General features: G+C 39.6%; 3 protein-coding genes across 3 annotated transcripts; 2 read left to right on the forward strand and 1 right to left on the reverse strand.

Moving 5' to 3' along the window:
• Positions 1-538: 538 nt before the first annotated feature.
• LOC131689735 (translation initiation factor eIF-2B subunit delta) lies at positions 539-3628 on the forward strand. Its single transcript, XM_058975027.1, has 7 exons — positions 539-626; positions 686-772; positions 887-920; positions 1148-2290; positions 2348-2746; positions 2806-3292; positions 3350-3628. Exons 3-7 carry the CDS (start codon positions 891-893, stop codon positions 3568-3570), a joined length of 2280 nt encoding a protein of 759 aa, XP_058831010.1. The 5' UTR covers positions 539-626; positions 686-772; positions 887-890; the 3' UTR covers positions 3571-3628.
• An 882-nt stretch (positions 3629-4510) lies between these two features.
• LOC131688170 (uncharacterized) lies at positions 4511-6795 on the forward strand. Its single transcript, XM_058972336.1, has 2 exons — positions 4511-4608; positions 5833-6795. The coding sequence occupies exon 2, from the start codon at positions 5833-5835 to the stop codon at positions 6793-6795; it is 963 nt and encodes a 320-aa protein (XP_058828319.1). The 5' UTR covers positions 4511-4608.
• A 9795-nt stretch (positions 6796-16590) lies between these two features.
• LOC131691152 (NF-kappa-B essential modulator) lies at positions 16591-18780 on the reverse strand. Its single transcript, XM_058977351.1, has 4 exons — positions 18647-18780; positions 17600-18551; positions 17216-17541; positions 16591-17152 (listed from the first exon to the last, which is right to left on the reverse strand). The coding sequence occupies exons 2-4, from the start codon at positions 18524-18526 to the stop codon at positions 16933-16935; spliced, it is 1473 nt and encodes a 490-aa protein (XP_058833334.1). The 5' UTR covers positions 18527-18551; positions 18647-18780; the 3' UTR covers positions 16591-16932.
• Between the last annotated feature and the right edge of the window lie 2500 nt (positions 18781-21280).

A 21280-nucleotide genomic window follows, 5' to 3' on the forward strand; every position in this document is an offset into this window, starting at 1 on the left:
ATGTAAATTATTATTTTAATAAAAAAATATACGGAACGCTTTAATTCACTCTTACCATCCATTTAGTTATATTAACAGGCGTCATTTTCAGAATAACAATATCCTTTCTCAAAATAACTAGTCAACAAATGTCAAAGTCCCAATGTTTTAGTTATTACAAACAGGCCTAGGTCACGATTACTATGCTTATTGTTATACCAAGCAGCCCACTTATAATGGTCATTTTAACAACATAGTGTTCAATTTCACTATTATGATAAAACGTTAGGTCAACATAACTACGCATATTGTTACACTGAACATTCCACTCACAATAGTCATGCTTTCAATAGAATGTTCAATATTACTATTATGGTACAAAGCTCAAGTATAGTGAAAGTGAGCATGGATATAGTTAAGGTGAGCTAATGCTATAGTCGGTTAAAAACCACTATACTCGCAAAGTCTAATTAACCTCCTCATATGGTAAGTGTTACTATATAATTTTTCTTAGTGTATATCAGTATCAGTGTGAACGCACTCCAGATTATTTGTCTCTCTGTGAACACATTTGACGATAACGTCAATGTAGAAATTTTGACAACGTTTACTTGTAAAAGTTATATTAAATATTCAACATTAAAAAGGTAATAAATATTAATTTCAGGTCCAAAAGTAGTGTAAATAGTATTGTAGTGTATTTCAGAAAATCCTAGTGACTGACGATTTACATTCGTTTTACAAATTATAAAGCATCGCAGAACCGTAAGATATTTAGTCTATTTCACCGAAAGTAAGGAAATTGCCTCACTAATGTATGAATAATATCTAATTTCCCTTCGATCCACCAATAAATATCCAAAATAGGAAGTTATATTAACACAACGTTTCTTGTTTTCTGTGCTAGCAAGATGGAGACACCAGAGGCTCCTTCGAAGCAGGTACAGGAGATTGTGCTATTGTGACCCCAAGAATAATGCTCTTTCTTTACGTAGTATACCTACTTTTTGAACTAATCTTCGTACTATACCTATTTTGTGTAAAAATTGAGTTTCATGTTTCAAAGTTATTAGTGATTCGTTTTTTTTCTCAATCAAAATTTGCATGTTTTCTATTACAATACATAATACGTTTGAAGAGCCTAAGTTTACTCTGATATATATTTTAGAAGCGACGCCCTAGAAAGAATAAACCGAAGCAAGCATCGGTACAAGAAGTGCTTGTGCAGCATCCGATTTCTCTTCAGGCAGTACCAATTACCGTTCTTTCCAAATCGACCACGAAGGACAAAGAAAACATTCATACTCAGGATCAGCAAAATACAACGGAGTTCAATCGTAACGCTAGTAAAAGACGTCGCAAACGAAATAGAGCTAAGAAAACGGAACTAGGCGAGCTGGTTAAACCAATTTCGCTTGAAGAGATCTTCCCAGGGGCGAAGATCTATAACATCGAGAACCAAACAATACCCAAAAAGGGAATCGCCGATAAAACCCAAAAAAGTGGCAGCGTGCCCCGGCAAAAGGACGAATTCGCTGCAAAAAATTGCTCTGTGGTAGATATTACGGCGGAGTTGATTTTTCCCACTTTAAGCAAGTTACAATTTCCAACAAAACTTTCACCTCTTAGAGATATTCCAGCAGAAGAAATATTCCCTTCCTCGACAGTTTATGACTTTGACAACAACACTATTCCTAGAAAGTTGAAATCAGCCAGTTTCCAACAAAATATTGAACGCCGAAAGTCGCCACAATCTATTCCAGGAATAGTAAACATCCCATTAGAACAAATTTTTCCATTTGATCAACATAAAAAATTGCACCCGCTAGAAAAAGCAATGAATCCACCACAGACGGAAAAGTCTCGCGAGGAAATTTTGGCAGAACGAGAGGCCAAGAAGGCTGCTAAAGCAGCTGCAAAGGGCAAAAATAAGGACAAATCGAAATCGGTAGAAACCGAGTCCATTCCGCTGCAAAAATCCAACACAGACAATAGTTTGTCTGAAAAACTCGCCAAGCTGCACATATCAGAGGAAATACCCTCAAAACCAAATCAAACTCAAACTCTACAAGTGGCTGACAAAACACTCAGTAAGGCTGAACGAAAAGCTCTCTTTGAAGCACAAAATTTAAGCTCAGCATCTGTTGGAGCAAAAGGTGAAATAAAGCCAGCAACGACGAAAGCCGAAAGAAGAGCTCTACAAGAAGCACAGCGAGCTGCCAAAGCAGAAGCTCAGGCGAAGAAAGCTGCCCCACCTGCCAAGGAAAACTCGAAACCTGACAAGCCGATCGCCAAAATCTCTACTCCGACGGTTGGTTTCCCAGTTACAGTACTTTTCAGCCTGTAATTTTTTTGCAATCATTTTCAGAAACAAGTAAAGAAATCTCCGAAAGCGACCGACCTTGCTCAGCAACCGCACATGGTTAAACTGTTCAACCATCTGTACACGAAAAAATTCGCCGCCTCGGAAATTGTCAACTCGACCCAACTGCATTCGGCCATCACCACACTTGGACTACAGTATGCCGAGGGTGTTATCGCTGGTTCTAAAGCTCGATGCCTAGCGTTTTTGCAGGCGCTCACGCAGATGATTCAGGATTACGAGACACCACCGGAAAAGGAATTTTCCCGAGGTTTCGAAGAGGCATTAAACCCTAACATTGCTCATCTTCAAAAGTGCCGACCGTTCTCCGTCTCGATGACTAATGCTCTCAAGTACATCAAAATGTACACGCGACAGCTAAACGCGAAAGATTCCGACTCAGATGTGAGCAATGAATAATATCTTCGCTTTAATTATAGTTAAAAAGTTCATTCACATTTCAGCAAAAGGAATTCCTCCTGGACGCCATCGACACCTACGTTCGGGACCAGATCGAAAAAGCCGAAGAAGCTATCAGCATTTCTGTGCAGGAGAAAATCTACGATGGTGACGTCATTCTTACCTATGGTTGCTCCTCTCTAATAAAGCATATCCTCGAGGAGGCCAACCGCCGACAGAAGAGCTTCCGTGTTGTCATCGTAGATTCGCGACCACGTAATCGAGAACACGAAATGCTGCGCCAACTGGTGGCACAAGGCATTGACTGTACCTGTGTTCTTATAAATGCAATCAGCTACGTGATGCCCGAGGTCACAAAGGTTTTGCTGAGCGCACATGCCCTATTAGCCAACGGATGTGTTATGTCCCGCGTCGGAACAGCTCAGATAGCGCTGGTAGCCAAATCATTCAACGTTCCAGTGCTGGTGTGCTGTGAGACCCATAAGTTCAGCGAACGCGTGCAAACGGATGCTTTTGTTTACAACGAAATTGGTAAGATTGATAACAATGTACATACGTGAATATATTTTGAACTTCGATATCTAACAGGTAATCCGAACGACCTGATTTTGAGCTCCGGTACGCGGGAAAATAGGCTGAACAATCCGCTAGCTGAGTGGGAATCGATTAGCAATCTGACACCGTTGAATTTGCACTATGACGTAACGCCACCGGAACTTGTAACTGCCGTCGTCACGGAGGTGGCTATTCTACCCTGTACGAGTGTCCCGGTTATATTGCGCATTAAACCGTCGGAGGTTGGGTACTGATAATCGATTAACGTCACATATGCGAAATAAAAAAAATATATTTTTTTCGACAATTCAATCTTGCTATGCCATGGAATACCGTATGCGAGATTTGCACCATGATAGAAACAAATAAGGTTCCCGTATCAACTTTACATACAATACCGTGTTTTTCTTTGCATGCATGTAAGCTAACGGGTGTTCAACAAAAAATGAGAATGATTTCAATACCTTTCTGTAATTAAAGTGAAGAGCGTAATTTTTCTCGCTCCAAGATAATTGCTCTCTGGACCAGAGCTCCAAATTTTCAACAGGTTGCTTTGAACTTGAAGGAGGGACAAATCTCAAATCGTGCCCTGCTATGTTCAATTCGAATTTGTTTGCATCATTCATTCAAACATCCGAGCTGCTCAATCATTTTCCATTCATTTTCAATTTCTTTGGCCCTGTGAATATCTCTCCACCGGGGTATTGACTAGGTTTTTCAAGCAAAACTACTTTGAACTTAATTCTTACTGGGTCGTCAAACGGTGAGATAACATAGTCTTCACTAAAGGGATTAGAATGGTAGGGAGACGTTATGTTCCATTTGGAGCTTAGTTTCAATTCAGCTGTGGAAGCTTATAGCTGAGTTCGGATTCCGGACAGAGCATCTGTTTTTCTAATCTCTTTAGATCTCACAAGTCTCCTATCTCATGCCTCCACGCGAGTCTAATAGCGTTTTCGTTTTTTCTTGGTGCTACACCGGTGTAGTACAAAGAAAGAGATAGACTGATTACACCCTGTAGAGTCGGTATTAATAAACATATTAATCATTGCAATAAAATGAAGTGTCTTATCCCTCGTGAGAATCATAAAGAGAAATTTAGTGAGAGAGAGAACATACAATAGAGCGGGATAATATACAGAATTGAGGGAGCTTGATCTGAGACGAGCAGTGGAGTTTGAACAGTTACCGGGAACGGGCGGACAACCAGAACGAAACTAAAAGTGGCTCCCAAGACGATCAGCAAGAACCTACGGAGGACTCTACAATTTGGCGCAGTCGGTACGATTAATGTGAGTATCTAATTAAAAAAGAACGAAGGGGAAATATTTTTTTCCTGAAATATAATCGAACTCTATCGGATAATAGAAGTTCATGGGTACAAAATGGCTTCCAAAATCGCGAGTATTGAGTATAGAAAAGATGGCATCCGCCCAATTCCGAAAGATTAAATTCGATGCACAACAAAAAAAAGCGGTACCGTAGTGCTAGAAGGCAATCAGCATTTATTAGCTTAAATAACGACGCAAAAAAAAAATAAGACAAAGTGGAAAAAAATGCGAGTCCGGTTGAAGACCGTAGCGCCAAAAAAAGAAGCGATGATGGAAAAAAGTTTTGAGTGAAAAATGCGAGTCCGGTTGAAAACCGTAGCGCAAAAAAAAGAAGCGATGATGAAAAAAGTTTAGAGTGAAAAGATGCGAGTCCGGTTGAAGACCGTAGCGCCAAAAAAATAAGAAGAAGAAGAAGCAACCTCCAATCGATGCCACGATGGAAAAAGTTTAGAAAGGAAAAAAATGCGAGTTCTGCCGAACCATAGCCGAAAAAAAAAACGAGCGGGGAGAGGCGGAATTGGTTGACGACCACAAGACGTTGCACGAAGCAGGAGAACGAATGGGAGAAAGAGCGTAAACACTTTTTTTTTTTCTTCGAGTCTACGGTAGAGACAGATAAGTTTGTTCGCAGAATGTGTTTGTTTGCGAACGCGAAATCCAGGTTGCGATGATGCACGCACACATCTAACTGCAAGAGCTGATTTGCTAATCGACATACGATTTGCCGAAAAACGCGAACCCACGAGAAAAGTGGTACGAGAACGGGCGAAGACCAAAGGACGCCACACGAAACGAGAGAACAAATGCGTGTCAGAATGGAAAACAAAATATTCAGAGTCTGTGGCAGACGGAGAATAGACTACCTGCTGAATTAGTCTGTGTGCGCACAAAAAAAAATCAATTGTGATGATGCATACATCCACATAACTAGAAAATTATACTTTTGTTTAGTTAGAAGTTAGAAGCGAGCAAAAGTATTAGATGTCTTCATTTAGTTTACGCTCGAGGGTTAAGGATTTCATTTCTTTCCGTCTCGATAGGGAAGCTCAAATCGTTTATTTGTGAGGGTGCTTTTATTCGTTTACATTGATTCAAAAATAATGGTGTGGGATAATTGGACTATTTTATGAAAACAGCATTGTCGACGTTGATAAATAATCCAGTAATTAATTTTTTTATTGACAGATGGATTCGTATAAACAGTTTCATTTGGATCCGTTCAATGATGCCGCTGATGCATCTAATTTGCGGTTGGAGTGGGAGGAGTGGCACAGAGCCTGCGAACTTGTTCTTGAATTAAGTAATATCGATTCGCAGCATCAAAAATTACTCTTTATGTTGGCTCGAGGCGGCAGAGGTCTGCAAAGGATTTATTATAACCTTGCACCGGTTGCTGGGGAAATCCAACCAGGTCCAGTTAAAATTCCACTTGCCCCAAAAGAAATTCCTGAATACGACAACGCTATCAAGCGACTCAATGCCTTCTTCATAGGAAAACGGAACGAAAGAGTTGAACTGGAGGTTTTTCGTTCACTCAGACAGTCGGCTGGCGAGTCATTTAATCGCTACATACTTAAGTTGCGGACGCAAGCAGCACGTTGCGATTTTCGGGATCGAGTGGAAAATGAATTGTTGCAGCAAATCACGGTTGGTGCTAGTGATGAAAGAGTTAGAGATAAAGGCCTCGAGAGCATCATGAACCTTGACGAGCTGGTCAACTATGCTGTCAATCGGGAAGTATTGCAGAAACAAAAGGAGAAATCGTATCCATTTAGACCAGAAGCAGGCGTCGTAGCATCGGTGAAGCAGGATTGGATCACAAAATCAGAGCCGAAAAGTTCAAATCGTGGACAACCCTTTGCGCGTGAGAAAAAACGATATAATAACATTCGTACTGGAACCGAATGCGACCGTTGTGGTTCGTGGAAACACCATCGGGATTCAAGAGAGTGTATCGCGCGAAATTGTACTTGCAACAAGTGTGGCAGTCGCGGGCACTTTGCCAGAAAGTGCAGAGCAGGACGATATGCATCAACGCAGCCCCGGTATACCTGGAAGAAAACTGATAAAGTCAATACGTTGCAGGATGAAAGTTCACATCAGGCAAGCTGCTACGTTGAGAATGAGCCATCCGCAAAGGTAGAATAAGTTTTCTTTAATTACACTTTTTTTTAACATAATTTGCTATAAATCAAAGGTAATATGTAATTGTCATCTTGTGAAACTTTGACTCAACTCAAATAAAAAAGAATTAAAAAAAAAACCTATTGATATTATTTGTTTTACCAGGTAAACATCACAAACGATGGAACCATCGTGTGCTGTATTGATCATGTTCCAGTACAGTTTTTGATAGACTCTGGTGCAGTCATCAACACGGTTACCGAACAGACCTGGGCTCAACTCGTAAATAGCAACGCTAAAATTTATAAAAGGAAGTTTCAATGTGAACGACAATTTACAGCATACGCTTCCCAAGAGCCGTTACAAGTAATTGCTATTTTTGAAGCATGGATTTCCATAAACGAAACTAAACCAAAAAGTTATGCCGAATTTTTTGTAGTACAAGGTGCGCATAGATCGTTGCTTAGTAAGAGAACGGCTGAGGATCTAAAAGTCTTAAAAGTTGGGTTGGAAGTACAGAGCATTGAACAGAATCAAGTTGCCTTCCCCAAGTTCCCAAATCAGCAAATCAAATTATCAATTGACCGCACGGTAGTTCCACGAAAGATCGCTTATCTACGAATTCCTGCTGCGATGGAGGATAAAGTTAACCGGAAAATTCAGCATATGTTAGACACTGACATTATCGAACCGGTTCATGGCCCAGCAGAGTGGATCTCACCAATGGTGGTTGTACCGAAGGGCACGGATGATATCAGATTATGCATTAATATGCGATACCCCAATCAAGCGATCCACCGAGAGCATTACCCACTTCCACTAATCGACACACTGCTGAACAAACTAAAAGGAGCTGTCATATTTTCCAGGCTGGATATAACTTCCGCATTTCACCACGTAGAATTACACCCAGATTCGCGCGGAATCACCACCTTCATGACGAGTAAAGGACTAATGCGATTCAAGAGACTTATGTTCGGCATCAATTGTGCGCCCGAGATATTCCAGCGCATAATGTGTGAAATGCTAGCGGGAATCGATGGTGTTGTGGTTTATATAGACGACATCGTTGTATGGGGTAAAACGCAGAATGAACATAACGACCGGCTGGAGAAAGTTCTGGCTGTCCTCAAAGAGAACCGTGCGTTGCTGAATCAAGAAAAATGTTTAATTGGAGTAGCTGAGCTTGAGATTTTGGGCTTCAAAATAAGCGGCAATGGAATTAGCCCAACGAATGGTAAAATTGAAGCGATCCGTAATTTTAGAATACCTGAAACAAAGGAGGAAGTACGAAGTTTTCTCGGGTTAATTAACTTCGTTGGTCAGTTTATTCCCCACCTTTCGACAAGAACCGAAGCTTTACGACTTTTCATCAGAGGTGATGTCGAATCGTTTGGTGAAGAACAGCGTAGAGCATTCGATGACTTACGAACCGAATTAACGAACACAGTGCGTCGGCTGGGATTTTTCGATCCGAAAGATGAAACAGAATTATACGTAGATGCGTCTCCAGTTGGTCTTGGAGCAGTTTTAACCCAACGAGACAGCTCCAAAACACCAAGGATCATAAGCTTCGCGTCGAAGGGTCTCACGAAGACGGAACGAGTATATCCACAAACTCAACGTGAGGCTTTGGCCGTCGTCTGGGCCGTGGAAAAATTTTACCCCTATTTGTTCGGAATACGCTTCACGGTTTTCACCGATCACAAAACTCTGGAATATATATTCGGTGGAAAACATCAAGAAGGAAAGCGCGCTTGTTCGAGAGCCGAAGCATGGGCTCTGCGGCTGCAGCCCTTTGATTTTTGTGTGAAGTACGTTCCTGGATCTAATAACATCTCTGATATCTTTTCAAGGTTATGCCCACAGACAGATACACCTTTCGACGAAGCTTCTGAACATTACGTTTGCGGAGTAGGAGAAGGACCGTTGGCCATTACGCTACACGAGATCAAGCAGGAGACTGATCGGGACGAAGTGCTTAAGGATGTAATAAAATCAATTGAAACCCAAATCTGGCCACCAAGTTTGTTCGCTTATCAAGCATTTTCAAAAGAGTTAGGATTGGTTGATGGTGTTGTGGTAAGAGATGACAGAATCATTCTCCCATCAAATCTGCGTAGAAGAGCTTTAGATATTGCACATCGTGGGCACCCTGGAGTAGTAGCAATGAAACGAAATCTCAGGGAAAAGGTTTGGTGGCCATATATGGATCGTGACGTGGCGAATCGAGCTCAGGAGTGTGCAGGTTGTGCTGCAGTCAGCTTGCAGGGTCCACCGGAAACAATGCTTCGTAAAGAAATGCCCGATCGTGCGTGGCAGGAACTAGCGATCGACTTCTTTTCTGCGAAAGAATGTGCAACGTTTTTAGTTGTAGTCGATTACTACAGCCGATTCCTGACCGTTATTGAGATGAATGCAACGAACGCGAGGAAAACTATAGATGCATTGGAATGCATTTTTAAGCAACACACATACCCAGAAACAATCAGAGCTGATAATGGGCCCCCATTCGCCAGTGAAGAGTTCGGAAATTACTGCGTCGAGAGAAATATTCGGCTTGTACGCACTATCCCATATTGGCCACAAATGAACGGTCTGGTTGAACGACAGAACCAAGGAATATTAAGAGCGCTGAGAATAGCCAGGGCGATGAAAAAGGATTGGCGGAAATCAATCGAGGATTATGTGTATTCTTATAACACCACGCCACACTCGGTCACAGGCAAGTCTCCAATGGAGTTGCTGACTGGTAGACCCGTAAAGGACCTTCTTCCATCATTGAGGACTGAGCCGTACTGGAAACGCGATGAGGAAACGCGGGAAAAGGATTCAATTAAAAAGATGCAAGGGAAGCTTTACGCGGATAATCGTCGACATGCTAAACCGTCGGAGATTGGAGCAGGAGATACCGTAATGATTAAAAACTACGAAATAGGGAAGTTGGAGCCAACATATCGAGCTGAGAAGTACACGGTGGTACAAAGAAGTGGTAGTGATGTCATAGTAGCAAACGAAAATGGTGTACAGTATAGACGCCCTGTAGCTCACTTGAAGATGTGGCCAGTTCCACATTGCGAAACTACAGTTCAAAACAAGTCTGATACAAAGAGCTGTCGTTCAGAAGTTATATGTGACAAAGACGATTTAAATTTGAGCTTCGAAGATTCAACAGTCGCTAAACGTCCTAAGCGTATCATAACAAAGCCAGCTCGATATGAATAGTGCTAATATTTTTTTTATATATTTTCTTATAATCAGATCATGTTATTCTTGGGGTAGGTAAGGGATGTAGAGTCGGTATTAATAAACATATTAATCATTGCAATAAAATGAAGTGTCTTATCCCTCGTGAGAATCATAAAGAGAAATTTAGTGAGAGAGAGAACATACAATAGAGCGGGATAATATACAGAATTGAGGGAGCTTGATCTGAGACGAGCAGTGGAGTTTGAACAGTTACCGGGAACGGGCGGACAACCAGAACGAAACTAAAAGTGGCTCCCAAGACGATCAGCAAGAACCTACGGAGGACTCTACACACCCAATTTTAATGAGTGTAGCACCGACTACACCGGTGTAGTGCACTGTCAAAAACGAAATTGCCATAAGTCTATTGATGACATTCGGTCCTTAGACCGGCGACGACTGGGTGCTATCAGCCTTCTGCCGATAGTAGCAGAATGAAAGGGTGTGAACATATCTAATCAAGGTAACACTACCGTAAAAATGAATATCTGATCGGAATTCAGCCGCAAAAAGACTTTAATCTGACTAATATCGATGTTGCGGGTCAATACGTACTGAAAATTCACCGCGTCTGTTTTTGTGAATTCTATTAGATATTGTCTATCCTGAGATAAACTAGCGTTTCGTCGATTTGTTGCTATATGTGACACACATGAGTGCGAACGAAACAAAAATAAACGTCAAACTGTTTTTTTTCGCTTGCACTAATACAAAGTGATCCTGCGCGTAATTCGGCGCACGGCTTGGTGGCGCATGGCTGAAATGTCACGATGCGGATTTTAGAAAAGATTCGCAATAATCTCAATTGAACCGGACCACACATTCTCTCACACACCTTTACAAGTTCTGCTCAGGACTACGCTTTTCAGAAAACTTATGTGCAATTTAATTAAACTTCTCCACTATGCATGAGTAGAAACATGTATCCCAATTATTAGAACTATTTAAATTGATTATCTCAATTGAATTGAAATCTCACAATTTTAGAGTGCTTCAAGTTCCCCGACTAGTAAGTGTAAGTGCACCCAGTTCTCCTCTATTTACGGTCCACCTTGACGGGCCGTACAAAAATACAAACATTCACAAATCACTAACGTATGGCAAAATAAACAGCTAGGTACCATGAAGTTATTATCATTCAAGAATTCCACTTCAGACACTGGTCCATAACGACACCACCAGTGCGTTGGCAGGGTAATGTTGTTGTAGGGCCTAAAATGGTTTATATCATGCAAAAGAATTGTGCATGTTTGATTCTATAAATTATTTCTTCATTTTTAATCGATAAAAATTATTTATTGTGAACCAAGGAATTTATTAAACCAAACTAATTTTGTTGGTTGGATCAACCAAAATATCTTTTGAATCAATCTTACAAGTTTTGTTATCTGTGCTTTTCGAAAATCGACAAAATTATTGTTTGTTCCAAACAAATCAGTGATTCTAACAAAAGCATGCAGCTAATTGATTCAAAAGGACTGAATGCATTACATCATCAGTCCTTGTTGAATTGAAACAAATAAAAAATAAAAGTTGCTACGAAGAAGAAAACTTTCCACGTGCGTCAATGCTGGAAAAATTCGCTATTTTTAAACCAGGGAATTCAGATTTCGGTGAATTCGTATAGTGCTCAGATTTTCCGGATTCGAAGGGCGCAAGTGCAGCTTGAAAATAATCATGATGTCGCACAAAGGTTAGTGAATAAATTAAGTCGAATGCACACTGTGCGTTTTATGGTGCCTTCCTCTATTCCAGGACTCAACCAAAACACCCTTTGTGGCTTAAAAACGACAATCGCAGAACTGAAAACACGTCGCCGCACCAGAGATAAATAATACTCGTTCGAGAGGGCAGTTTCCTGTACTTCACCATCTCTGGTCCAACAGGAAGACACAGCGTATTCGTGCGCCTTCTGCAAACTTTTTGGAAAAGGCGAGACTCTGAAGCACTACATTATAGCGCATATCTGGAATAAACCACGCGCAACGCCAAAGGTACTACATAAAGGGACGGTGATTGGAATCGTATGCGCTGCATGTAATAAAATTTCATTTCATTCCAAGCAAACCTACTCCGGAACAGGTTTGGAATCCCTTATGGATTCTCGCTCAAATGCAACAAACGATTGAGTCGGAATCGGTTGTTGCCTTTGAGCTGGAACTCATAATGAATCCATTCAGAATTCCTAACCAATCCCGGAATGGGTTTGACTGGGCCATACTGCATCCATTCAGGATTCCGAAGCGGTTCCAGAATGATTTGACCGCGTAAAATTAATGCGTTTGTAGCCTGTTTTTAGAGAAAGGCCAATAAGTCAATGGCAAGTATTTACTTTGTGAGGTTCATTTGTACTGATGTTATCTGTTGTCAGCGAGTAATGGTTTGTTCTAAATTTGTCACCATGACAGTTGGCCTTTGGTTCCTATTAAAGAATAGGCATATTTTATATACAATAAAATTGGTTGTGCTTCAATATTTGCTATGCATTGATTCAAATATTTGTTATGTTTAAAACAATAAAAGATATTATTTGATTTAACAAAAATGTTTTTTGTATTAAACATTTGACATGCATTGATCCAAATATTTTATTAGTTTTATTCAACAAAATGAGCTAATTGATTCAACAAAGTTGTTTGTTGTTTCGATTGTTGTTATGATAAGATCAATAAAAAATTTTATTGGTCCAACTATTTTCCATGTTTGATCCAATAAATTCTTCAGAATTATTTCAACAATTGTTTTATTTGTATAAACATGTATTTTTTATTGAACACAGAACAACTTGGCAAATTTATTATTTCAACCCTCATATTATTTGACATTAAAAATTATTTTTCTGCGTGATGAATCGTCACTCTACGGATCAACTTATTATTCTTTTTATTACTACCCTAAGGGCATGTTCAGGAGCGTTTTATTTTGTATAGGAGTTTCAAAGTAGAACTGGAACTGAAACATTCACATCCCCAGCAGAGCGTTTTGTTTTATAATTTCGAACAGTTTTGTTTTAAAATTTAAAACTGTTATACGACGTTGTTCTATTTGTTGCTGATTTTAAAACACGTTTAGAACTGTGTTTTAAATACGTGCAAAGTTTTCAGCACAGACACTTAGACCCGATAGACTGGGGAAAAATAAATTTGAATGCAGTGACGCTGAAAGCACGGCGTGACATGAATTTTAAACTGAATAGAACATCCGCTAAAACTGCTGCTGGGGACAGCAAGTTCTAGTTTTAAAATTTTCAGTTTTATATAATAGAACTCAAAATTATGAATCTAAAACTGAAACACTCCTGAACATGCTCTTACTACGTTAAAGTAAAGCTGTAAATTTTTGACGTTTGAGAACGGTTTTATCGGTTTAATGTGGTGTAGTATTTCACTTCCCCGACTAAGTGCCAAGAATACAAAAGCACCAGCTACTCTCACTGTGAAGGTCGAACGAGCATTGCTCTCCTCCACAACTAACAGGAGAAGGAAAGCAAAGGAGGCAGAGCTGCGACATCACACTATGTGGTGTCGGTTATTCGTCACCAACAAATTTTAATTTCGCAACAAAAGGGCAAAATTCACCTCCCTAGCCTAGTTAAGGATCGCTGCTGGAGTAGCAACAACACTGCAAGAACTCGTTTGATGTTGACCTAGTCAGTTGGATTAGAAAAAATCTGCCAGACCTTAGTGCAGCTGGTGATAAGCACCACTAAGAGTGAAATGATTTGGTAAAATTGCAGTAAAATAACTTTTTACACCATTTTGAGCGACTTAGTGGAATGCAACATTTCAATTGTAGCACATAGCGAATGGCTTACCGAACGAAAGGCCGCTGGTCCCCTAAGACGATTTTGCTAGATTTGTAGAGCAGCGTGCACTCAGTGCACTAGCGCGCCTTCCGGAAGGTTAATTTGTAGTAAATTTTGTTTTTCATTTTCATTGCTTTGTGAATGAAATTAGCAATATTTGGTGAACTCTTCGCCACCTTGAAACGAAGGGTTAGTCGGGAAAAATAAATCTGAACCAGAGTAACCCAAGTTACAAGTTTTATACCACACTACAAGTGCAATCTAAGTTTTATGATTGGCTATAAAACAACCTTAAACCCTCGATTGTTACTAGGGAATAGTTAATTTAGACTTTTAAAATATTTTGTAAAGAATCAATTCCAAAAAAAAAATGAACCTATGCTTCTTCCCACCAAACCCGGAGAAATTGATGTAAAACCCGGAGATCGCTCCCGAAAACCGGAGTCTCCGTGTCAAAGCCGGAGGGGTGGCAACCCTACTCAACAACCTATTTCTGCAACCTATGTGCATTAACTGTACACCTGCCGTCTCACCGTTGCACTTGACAGTGTGTGCAGTGCTTTATGGTCACACCTACGACCGCGCACCCGGCTTCCCATGAGCGTTTTGGCGGCCACAGACCTACCAAACATGACACTAAGAACAATTGATTGAAAAAAAAATGTGATCATCACTTTGAAATTAAATTCGATCTTTTGAATTCTATCATCTGTTTGCACTTTCATGTATTTGAAATAGCGGTGCATTGATATGCGTAATTGTTTATTATAGATCACAGAAACTAATAACAACCATTAAATAAACGGAAGAGACACCTAGATCGTTATTTGTGCTGCCCATTCGAATTGCGGGAAATGTATAGATTCCTTTACAGGGAATTGAAATTGAATTTCCGCACAATGCCATTGATTCGCCTTATTTGATTTGCAAATGTAAATAAGTGCGTGTTTTGGCATTCTTGGTAATCATGTCATATGGGTACGCGCCTCTTGTGGTGAGCACGGAAAGTAATGAACATAATAAATAAAGGTTTGAAAAAACCGTTAAATTTTTGCAACACATTGGTGACCTCGATTGTCACGTCTGGTAGGTCTGTGGGGATACATTGCTCCTATACACATCCATGCATACAGGCATACATACAAACTGTTTGGCACAAGTTTAGAGCATGTAACGTCGTGTCATCTAGTCTGTCATCCTATGGAAAATCATCTTACCATCACCTTGGGGTCAACGTCATATTGGCAAATTTCGCATTGAATTCGCTTCTGTCTCTTCCTAATCTCCTTTTTGTCTCTTAGGTCCGATCGGTTCAATCGACTATTAATTGAAACGGTAAACATACTAGCAGTATTAGTCCTTACTCGCGAATACTTTTCCTACAACTTTGCTGTTTCTTCTCTATCTTATAACATAACTCGATTATCCCTGTTCTAGTCAATATACGTATTTATTACATTATAGACCAGGCAAACCCTGAATTTTTCTATTATTATTATCCTGAGTAGCTATATCAGTGAAGATATTTTAGGATTTCGCAAAAATAATCTGCCAATAAAGGCATAAAAAATATTTATCCACTATTCCCCATAAAGTTTGCTCCAAATCGAATATCCGCCTGGTTCGACTCGAATAGACCACACCGACCCGAAAGGGTTGCTTATCATTACTGAGAGCCGGTGTGCTTGGTCGAGTTTAATAATCATAAGAACAAGTCCTGAATAATTAACTATCTCTTAGGTGCCAGTCCTACACTCCTTTCCTGAACTAGCCTCATACTCACGATCTAAAGAGTCTACAACTAGTAGGATCCACATGTCCCCCACCCAAGCGAATTGATCAACTTGCAAGTAGGAGCACATATCTACCAACCAGCCAAGAAAACTTCCGAATCAATGAGAATGGACCTTGCCAGTCGAAGGCCACAGGCCCAGCGCCATCTCGTCATTATCATTTCTCAGCCCATACCCTGGTAGACGTTCATCTGCCCATCTGGACTCTGTCAAGATGAGAACCTATAAAGCCTAACTGTTCGTATGTACTAGTCCGTCTAGATTTTGATTTGTTAAAACGAAACAAGAAAAGCAAAATAAAAGCAAAATAATTGATTAGTATCGTAGTTATAATAAGTAAACGATTTCTCATCTGTTGTTTGTTTCCTTGTTCGTAGTCCTCTTTCCTGTTCCTGATCTATTTGGACTATTGGCTTTCCGTTTCCTTGGCCGTCACGTTCTCTTGCACCGAGTTGCATATATTGTAGCAAGAGAAACAAATGAAATGACAAAACAAAAAAAATGAAAATGAATGCGAAATGCTCTCCTTCCAGACCCCGAACATAACCCTTACTTTTCCTTTACTTATCATTTTGGTACCAGCCAGGAAGCACTTGGCCTTGTACCCACTGCTCTTACACCACCCTCGTGGTTTTCTCCATTTTTCACTGGCGTTACATGTGATATTTGGGTACGGAAAATAATATCCTGAGCAGACAATCAAATGAAAGAAGATTGCCAGGTAATTAGTGCACTTTCTGCACGCATTTGTAGATACACATATTAAGTGTATCTACTATACGATATGATGGCCGGAAGGATAGATAAGCAACCCAAGCTCCCCATTACCAGGTGCTGGTATGGAAGTAAAAATAGTTATACTAGCCAGCCACCAACGCACTTGATCCAAACGAACTTTGATCGAGACAATTGAAAATCGCAGGCCCAGCACTCACTCACACAGCTACTAATTACCATTAACAGTCTAATAGCTTATTTTCGATTGATTTATTCGTCAATATGAAGGATAACAATTATGTTTAATAGAATATGTATGGCTATTGGTCCTATCAGTAAAATTAAATGGTTACACGATAAAACTAGTATTAATTGTTGATAGTTTATACATTAAATTGATTCAAATTGTTACATTATGTAATATTGCAACACCATCAATCCCATCAACCTTGTGGTGGAGCAAATATTTGTTTCTATGAAACTTACTCTGTTTTATGCAACACTAATCATTCCATTTAGGTTAGTTTTTTCTCATGTCATTTCGATTTAAAATCAATATATGTCATAGTCAGTCCTTAGTTCACTTCAAATTTTAACTTATTCCACACCAACGCAATCTTCCACGTGATTCTGCAATGTGGTTAAATCGTTGAACGCTCCGTTGCATAGTGGACAGTGCAACACAAGTTTTTTAAACTCTTGCTCTTCTGCAGCAGGATTAGAAGTTCCTCCTGAGGCACCTTCGGAAACATTTGTTGGATCACGTGTATCCAACGAGTCGTTAGCAGCGCGTGTTGCGTTCTCCTGAGCCGTACGTCTGAAATTAAAAGGAAGAACTATAATAATAGTACCTTCTATAAATGACATATCTAACAATTACCCATTCTGTATTTCCTCGATCAGTTGAAGGTTGCGTCTCTGCAGTAACTTCAAATCGCTCAGAATGTGATCTTTTTCGCTCGCTAAGTCGGCACGAGCGGCCCGCTCGGCTTCGAAATCGTTTTTGTATATATCCAACTGCGCCGTCAAGACGTCCACTTGTTCGCTAACGTTCTTCAGTTCTCGGATATTTTCGGCGTATGAGACACTTTTCGTTTCGACTTCCTTAGTCAGGCGGTGAATTTCAGCTCGATGTTTTTCGTGCAATTCCTCAGCCGCAATTAGATTAGCCTTTAGACAGTTCAGTTCATCGTGATAAACTTTTTTCTGTGAAAAAAAGCCATTAGAATGTTTTCATCTGTGTAAAGCGATAAGTGTTATTTACCATATCATCGAATTCTAAGTTCTTGGCTACCACAACTGACATTTCTCGTTGAAGCATTTTAATCTGTCGCTTGTGCTCTTCCATGGTGATATATTCTAATCCACCTCTATCCTTGGCATCCGGCTTATTCGAAGAAACCACCACAAACTCCTGCTTTTCCAACTCCAAACGCTCTATTTCTTTGGCCAAATTCTTCAAAATAGATTGCTTCTCTGAAAGAGATCTTCGCAGTTCATCCAATTCTTCACCGGCGGATGTTCTTTCTGCTTCAATCTGTCTGGCTAAATCCTGTACTTCTTGTTGCATTGCCAATCTCTCCTTTTGTATTTGGTTTTCCTGTTCTTTAGCACGGGTTTCATTTAAAGCTAAGGCCTGTTTTAGTGCCATATTCTCAGTTGTGAGTCCTTCAATAACAGCTTTTTGCTCATTGATAATCCGTAACTGGTCGACGTACTTTGCCTTAACCTCGTCTTGCCACTTTTGAATATTGGTAAAATTCCTTCTCATCGCAACGTTTGCTTTTTGCAAACTTTCCTTCATCTGACCATGCTCGTTCATCAAATGTTGTAAAGTTTGAATCTCATCAATGGACATTGACGAACACATCAAACTAGGAAAAGCCTGAAGCAAGCTAGACTTGGTCTCACCCATAATGACACTAGCTGCCAGGGAATTTCCCCCAGCACTGCCATTCATGTTGATCGGCTGTAGTGGTTTTCTCTCCTGTAAGGATTTTTCACCATTCGATAGCTCAAGTGACTCATCTGTTTGAATCAAGCTAAAATTGTTCGAATTGATCTGAGTTGAAGACGAGGTTTCCATTGCCTTGGGGGAAGTTGTCAGGCTTTGATTTCCCTCAGACATATAGTGCTCCATGGACGGGGTCGGTGTCGATCCCAGTACGATAAACGACTCTTCGTCAGACATGATATTCGTTGTGCGAACTGCGCCGCTAAAATAAGAAATGTTATGCTAATTGCACCATAACTAGATGAAGTTACAGCATACTGCTAAATTTAGATGCGCTTCACTAAAACAATATCTTACCTGTGCAAATGATATAACTGCTTTATGTTATTTATATATTCAAAAAAAGGAGATTTTTTATTAACTTCCTCACAATATTCAATCTATTTTCATATAAGGAACCCGAAAAATATTAATTTGACATAACACTGACATAAAATCTGCTTTCAAAAGATGGATTTGAGAACGCACTTCTGATGGTAGCAGCTGAAGGCGCAGGAATGCCAAATGAGTTTTCAGAATAATAAGTGTCAAGACCGGAGCTGCACGGAAAAATAAAACAACTCAAAGAATCCCAGTCAATAAAATGCGGACGAACACGGTCAGGCGATTTAAACAGTTTGGCGTTTGACTCAACTCGCCTGTGCTAATTGGTCCTAGGAACAAATGCAATTTGCGAATGCGATTTAAAGGCAATTTCAATACAAATTTTCTGGCGGCTGAAATGGACTTGGTTGTTTTTTGCGTTTTTTGGCGGTTCATGTTTGGCTTAAGGTTGCACAGAGAATGCGCAAAATTTGCAAACGAAAAAAGCAGTTTTTTCCACACCGTATGTCAGATCTTCATAAAAATCAATCAGCGTATGTAGAATGTTGTTACAGTACTGCTGATTGATTTTTATGAAGATCTGACATACGGTGTGGAAAAAAACTGCTTTTTTCGTTTGCGAATTTTGCGCATTCTCTGTGCAACCTTAAGCTTTAAATTGTTTTTTAAACAATTCGACATAGATCTTTCATTAGGGCTTAAATCGCAAATGTAAACAAACTGCGTTTTCGCTATTATGACATTATGCAACAAAAATACTACAAGATTGAGGTGAAAATTAGTTAAAATGGTTTTTAGTTAGATTTATAATTAAAGAAAACAAAACGGCGAAACATGCATTTTCTTCGAGGTTTCGACTTAGGCCCTTCCTCTCATATGGAATATAAAGGCTAAACTTACATTTTTAGACAGAACCGGGCGTACGGTTATTATTCACAAAATTATTCTTTAAACGGCGGTTCTATTATATAAACGATAAGCAATATCTACTATGATCATGTCTACTCGATAGTTGTTGCCCATAAACATTTGAATATTTCGATATTTTCATGAAATTTGAAGAAAAGATGTACGCGCCCTTTCATTTACATTGGGTTTCTATGCGCCCATTTGCTGAGCCCTATTAAAAAGTATACTGTCAAGCTCGCCCATTTACCCAGCCCTACCCAGCAAGACAGAGTCAGTTTAGCCCATTTACCGCGCCCTTCTGAAAATTATGTAAACGGTTTAGCCCTTTCGCAAATGGTGGTTGCTGAAGGGCGAAATCACGACTGGGATGCAAATTGGGCGTAAGCATTTTTTTTAGTTTCTACCCACTCAAAGCACATAGGAATTAAATTCTTTGTTATATTGTCATAAGGTTTAACCAAAGATGCTTCCGGAAAAACATGGCCATAAAGTAATTTATACCTACAATAAAAAACTACATTTAGAAAAGCATCGCCGAATATTGAAACTGATTTTTCTCCATTTGAGTACATTGCGACTTAGGCCCTAATGAAAGATCTGTGTCGAATTGGCGTGTTCTCGCTTGTATTTTGTTTGTCTAGTGCGCTTCATTTAGCCAACGAATGTTGGAAATTGTGGAATCGTGTGTAAGTATAGTGGAATAAGATCTCTGACCTAAAGTCTTAATGAAAGTCAGATTGTGGTAAGTTTTGGTGTGCAATACCTATTTCACCATTGATTCTTCCTATAGTTTGGTGGTGATTACCCAGTATACTGATAAGATTGTGAGTAGATAATGAATCCGAAAATAAACATTTTTTGTAATTTTCATATTAGGCAATTAAGGGCGATTAAATGGCGCGTTCCCTTGACTTGCATCGATAAAGTTGATTTTCGTAATTACAACAAAGTTTTTTTTCCAACTCAGGTTACGTGAAAATAAAATTTAAATTTAAAATAATGAAATATGTTGACATTCTTAATTTGACACTATCAGAAGCATTTGACATATCGAATTTCACGAAAAATGATGCCCTGTCAGAAAAAAATGAATACATGTTTTCCTGGTTTTCCCGCAGGGATATTTTTGCTTAACACACCATCCAATGTATCCCGGTAATGTTCAGCCGGAAATGAACCGGAATTCTGGTTGGTTCCAGCTCGTATTCCAGCTCCAGTGACACAACCGATTCTAACTAGAATCGCTGAACGCTTAACTGGGAAATAGTTTTTTTCATTTTGGGGGTTGTCTTGATAGGCCAGATGTAAACAACCGCAGTTTTCCTATAAATGGTTGTATATGTTTACATAAGATTTGTTTTAAAAAACAAAAAAGTCGTTTTTACACACAGAAAAAAAATATTAGTAAAAGTAAGAGTGTTCCGCTCTTAGCAAAAAACAACCAACGCCAACTATTAGGTTGAAAGTAAAACTTTTAAATTAATCAAGAATAATACATCCATGAAGGAAGAGATTCGTGGAATCCCGGACCATATACGCCCGCAGGTGATCCCCAATATATTTTATAATAAATTCCGAGAAATCGACTGCGACAAAATGTTTTACACTGACGGATCAAATCTCGATGGGTCCACTGGCTTCGGTATCTTCAACAATACTATCACCGCTTCATTCAAGCTCAATGATCCCGCTTCAGTT

Source organism: Topomyia yanbarensis, chromosome 3, assembly GCF_030247195.1.
Source record: "Topomyia yanbarensis strain Yona2022 chromosome 3, ASM3024719v1, whole genome shotgun sequence".
Taxonomy (NCBI): Eukaryota; Metazoa; Arthropoda; class Insecta; order Diptera; family Culicidae; genus Topomyia; species Topomyia yanbarensis.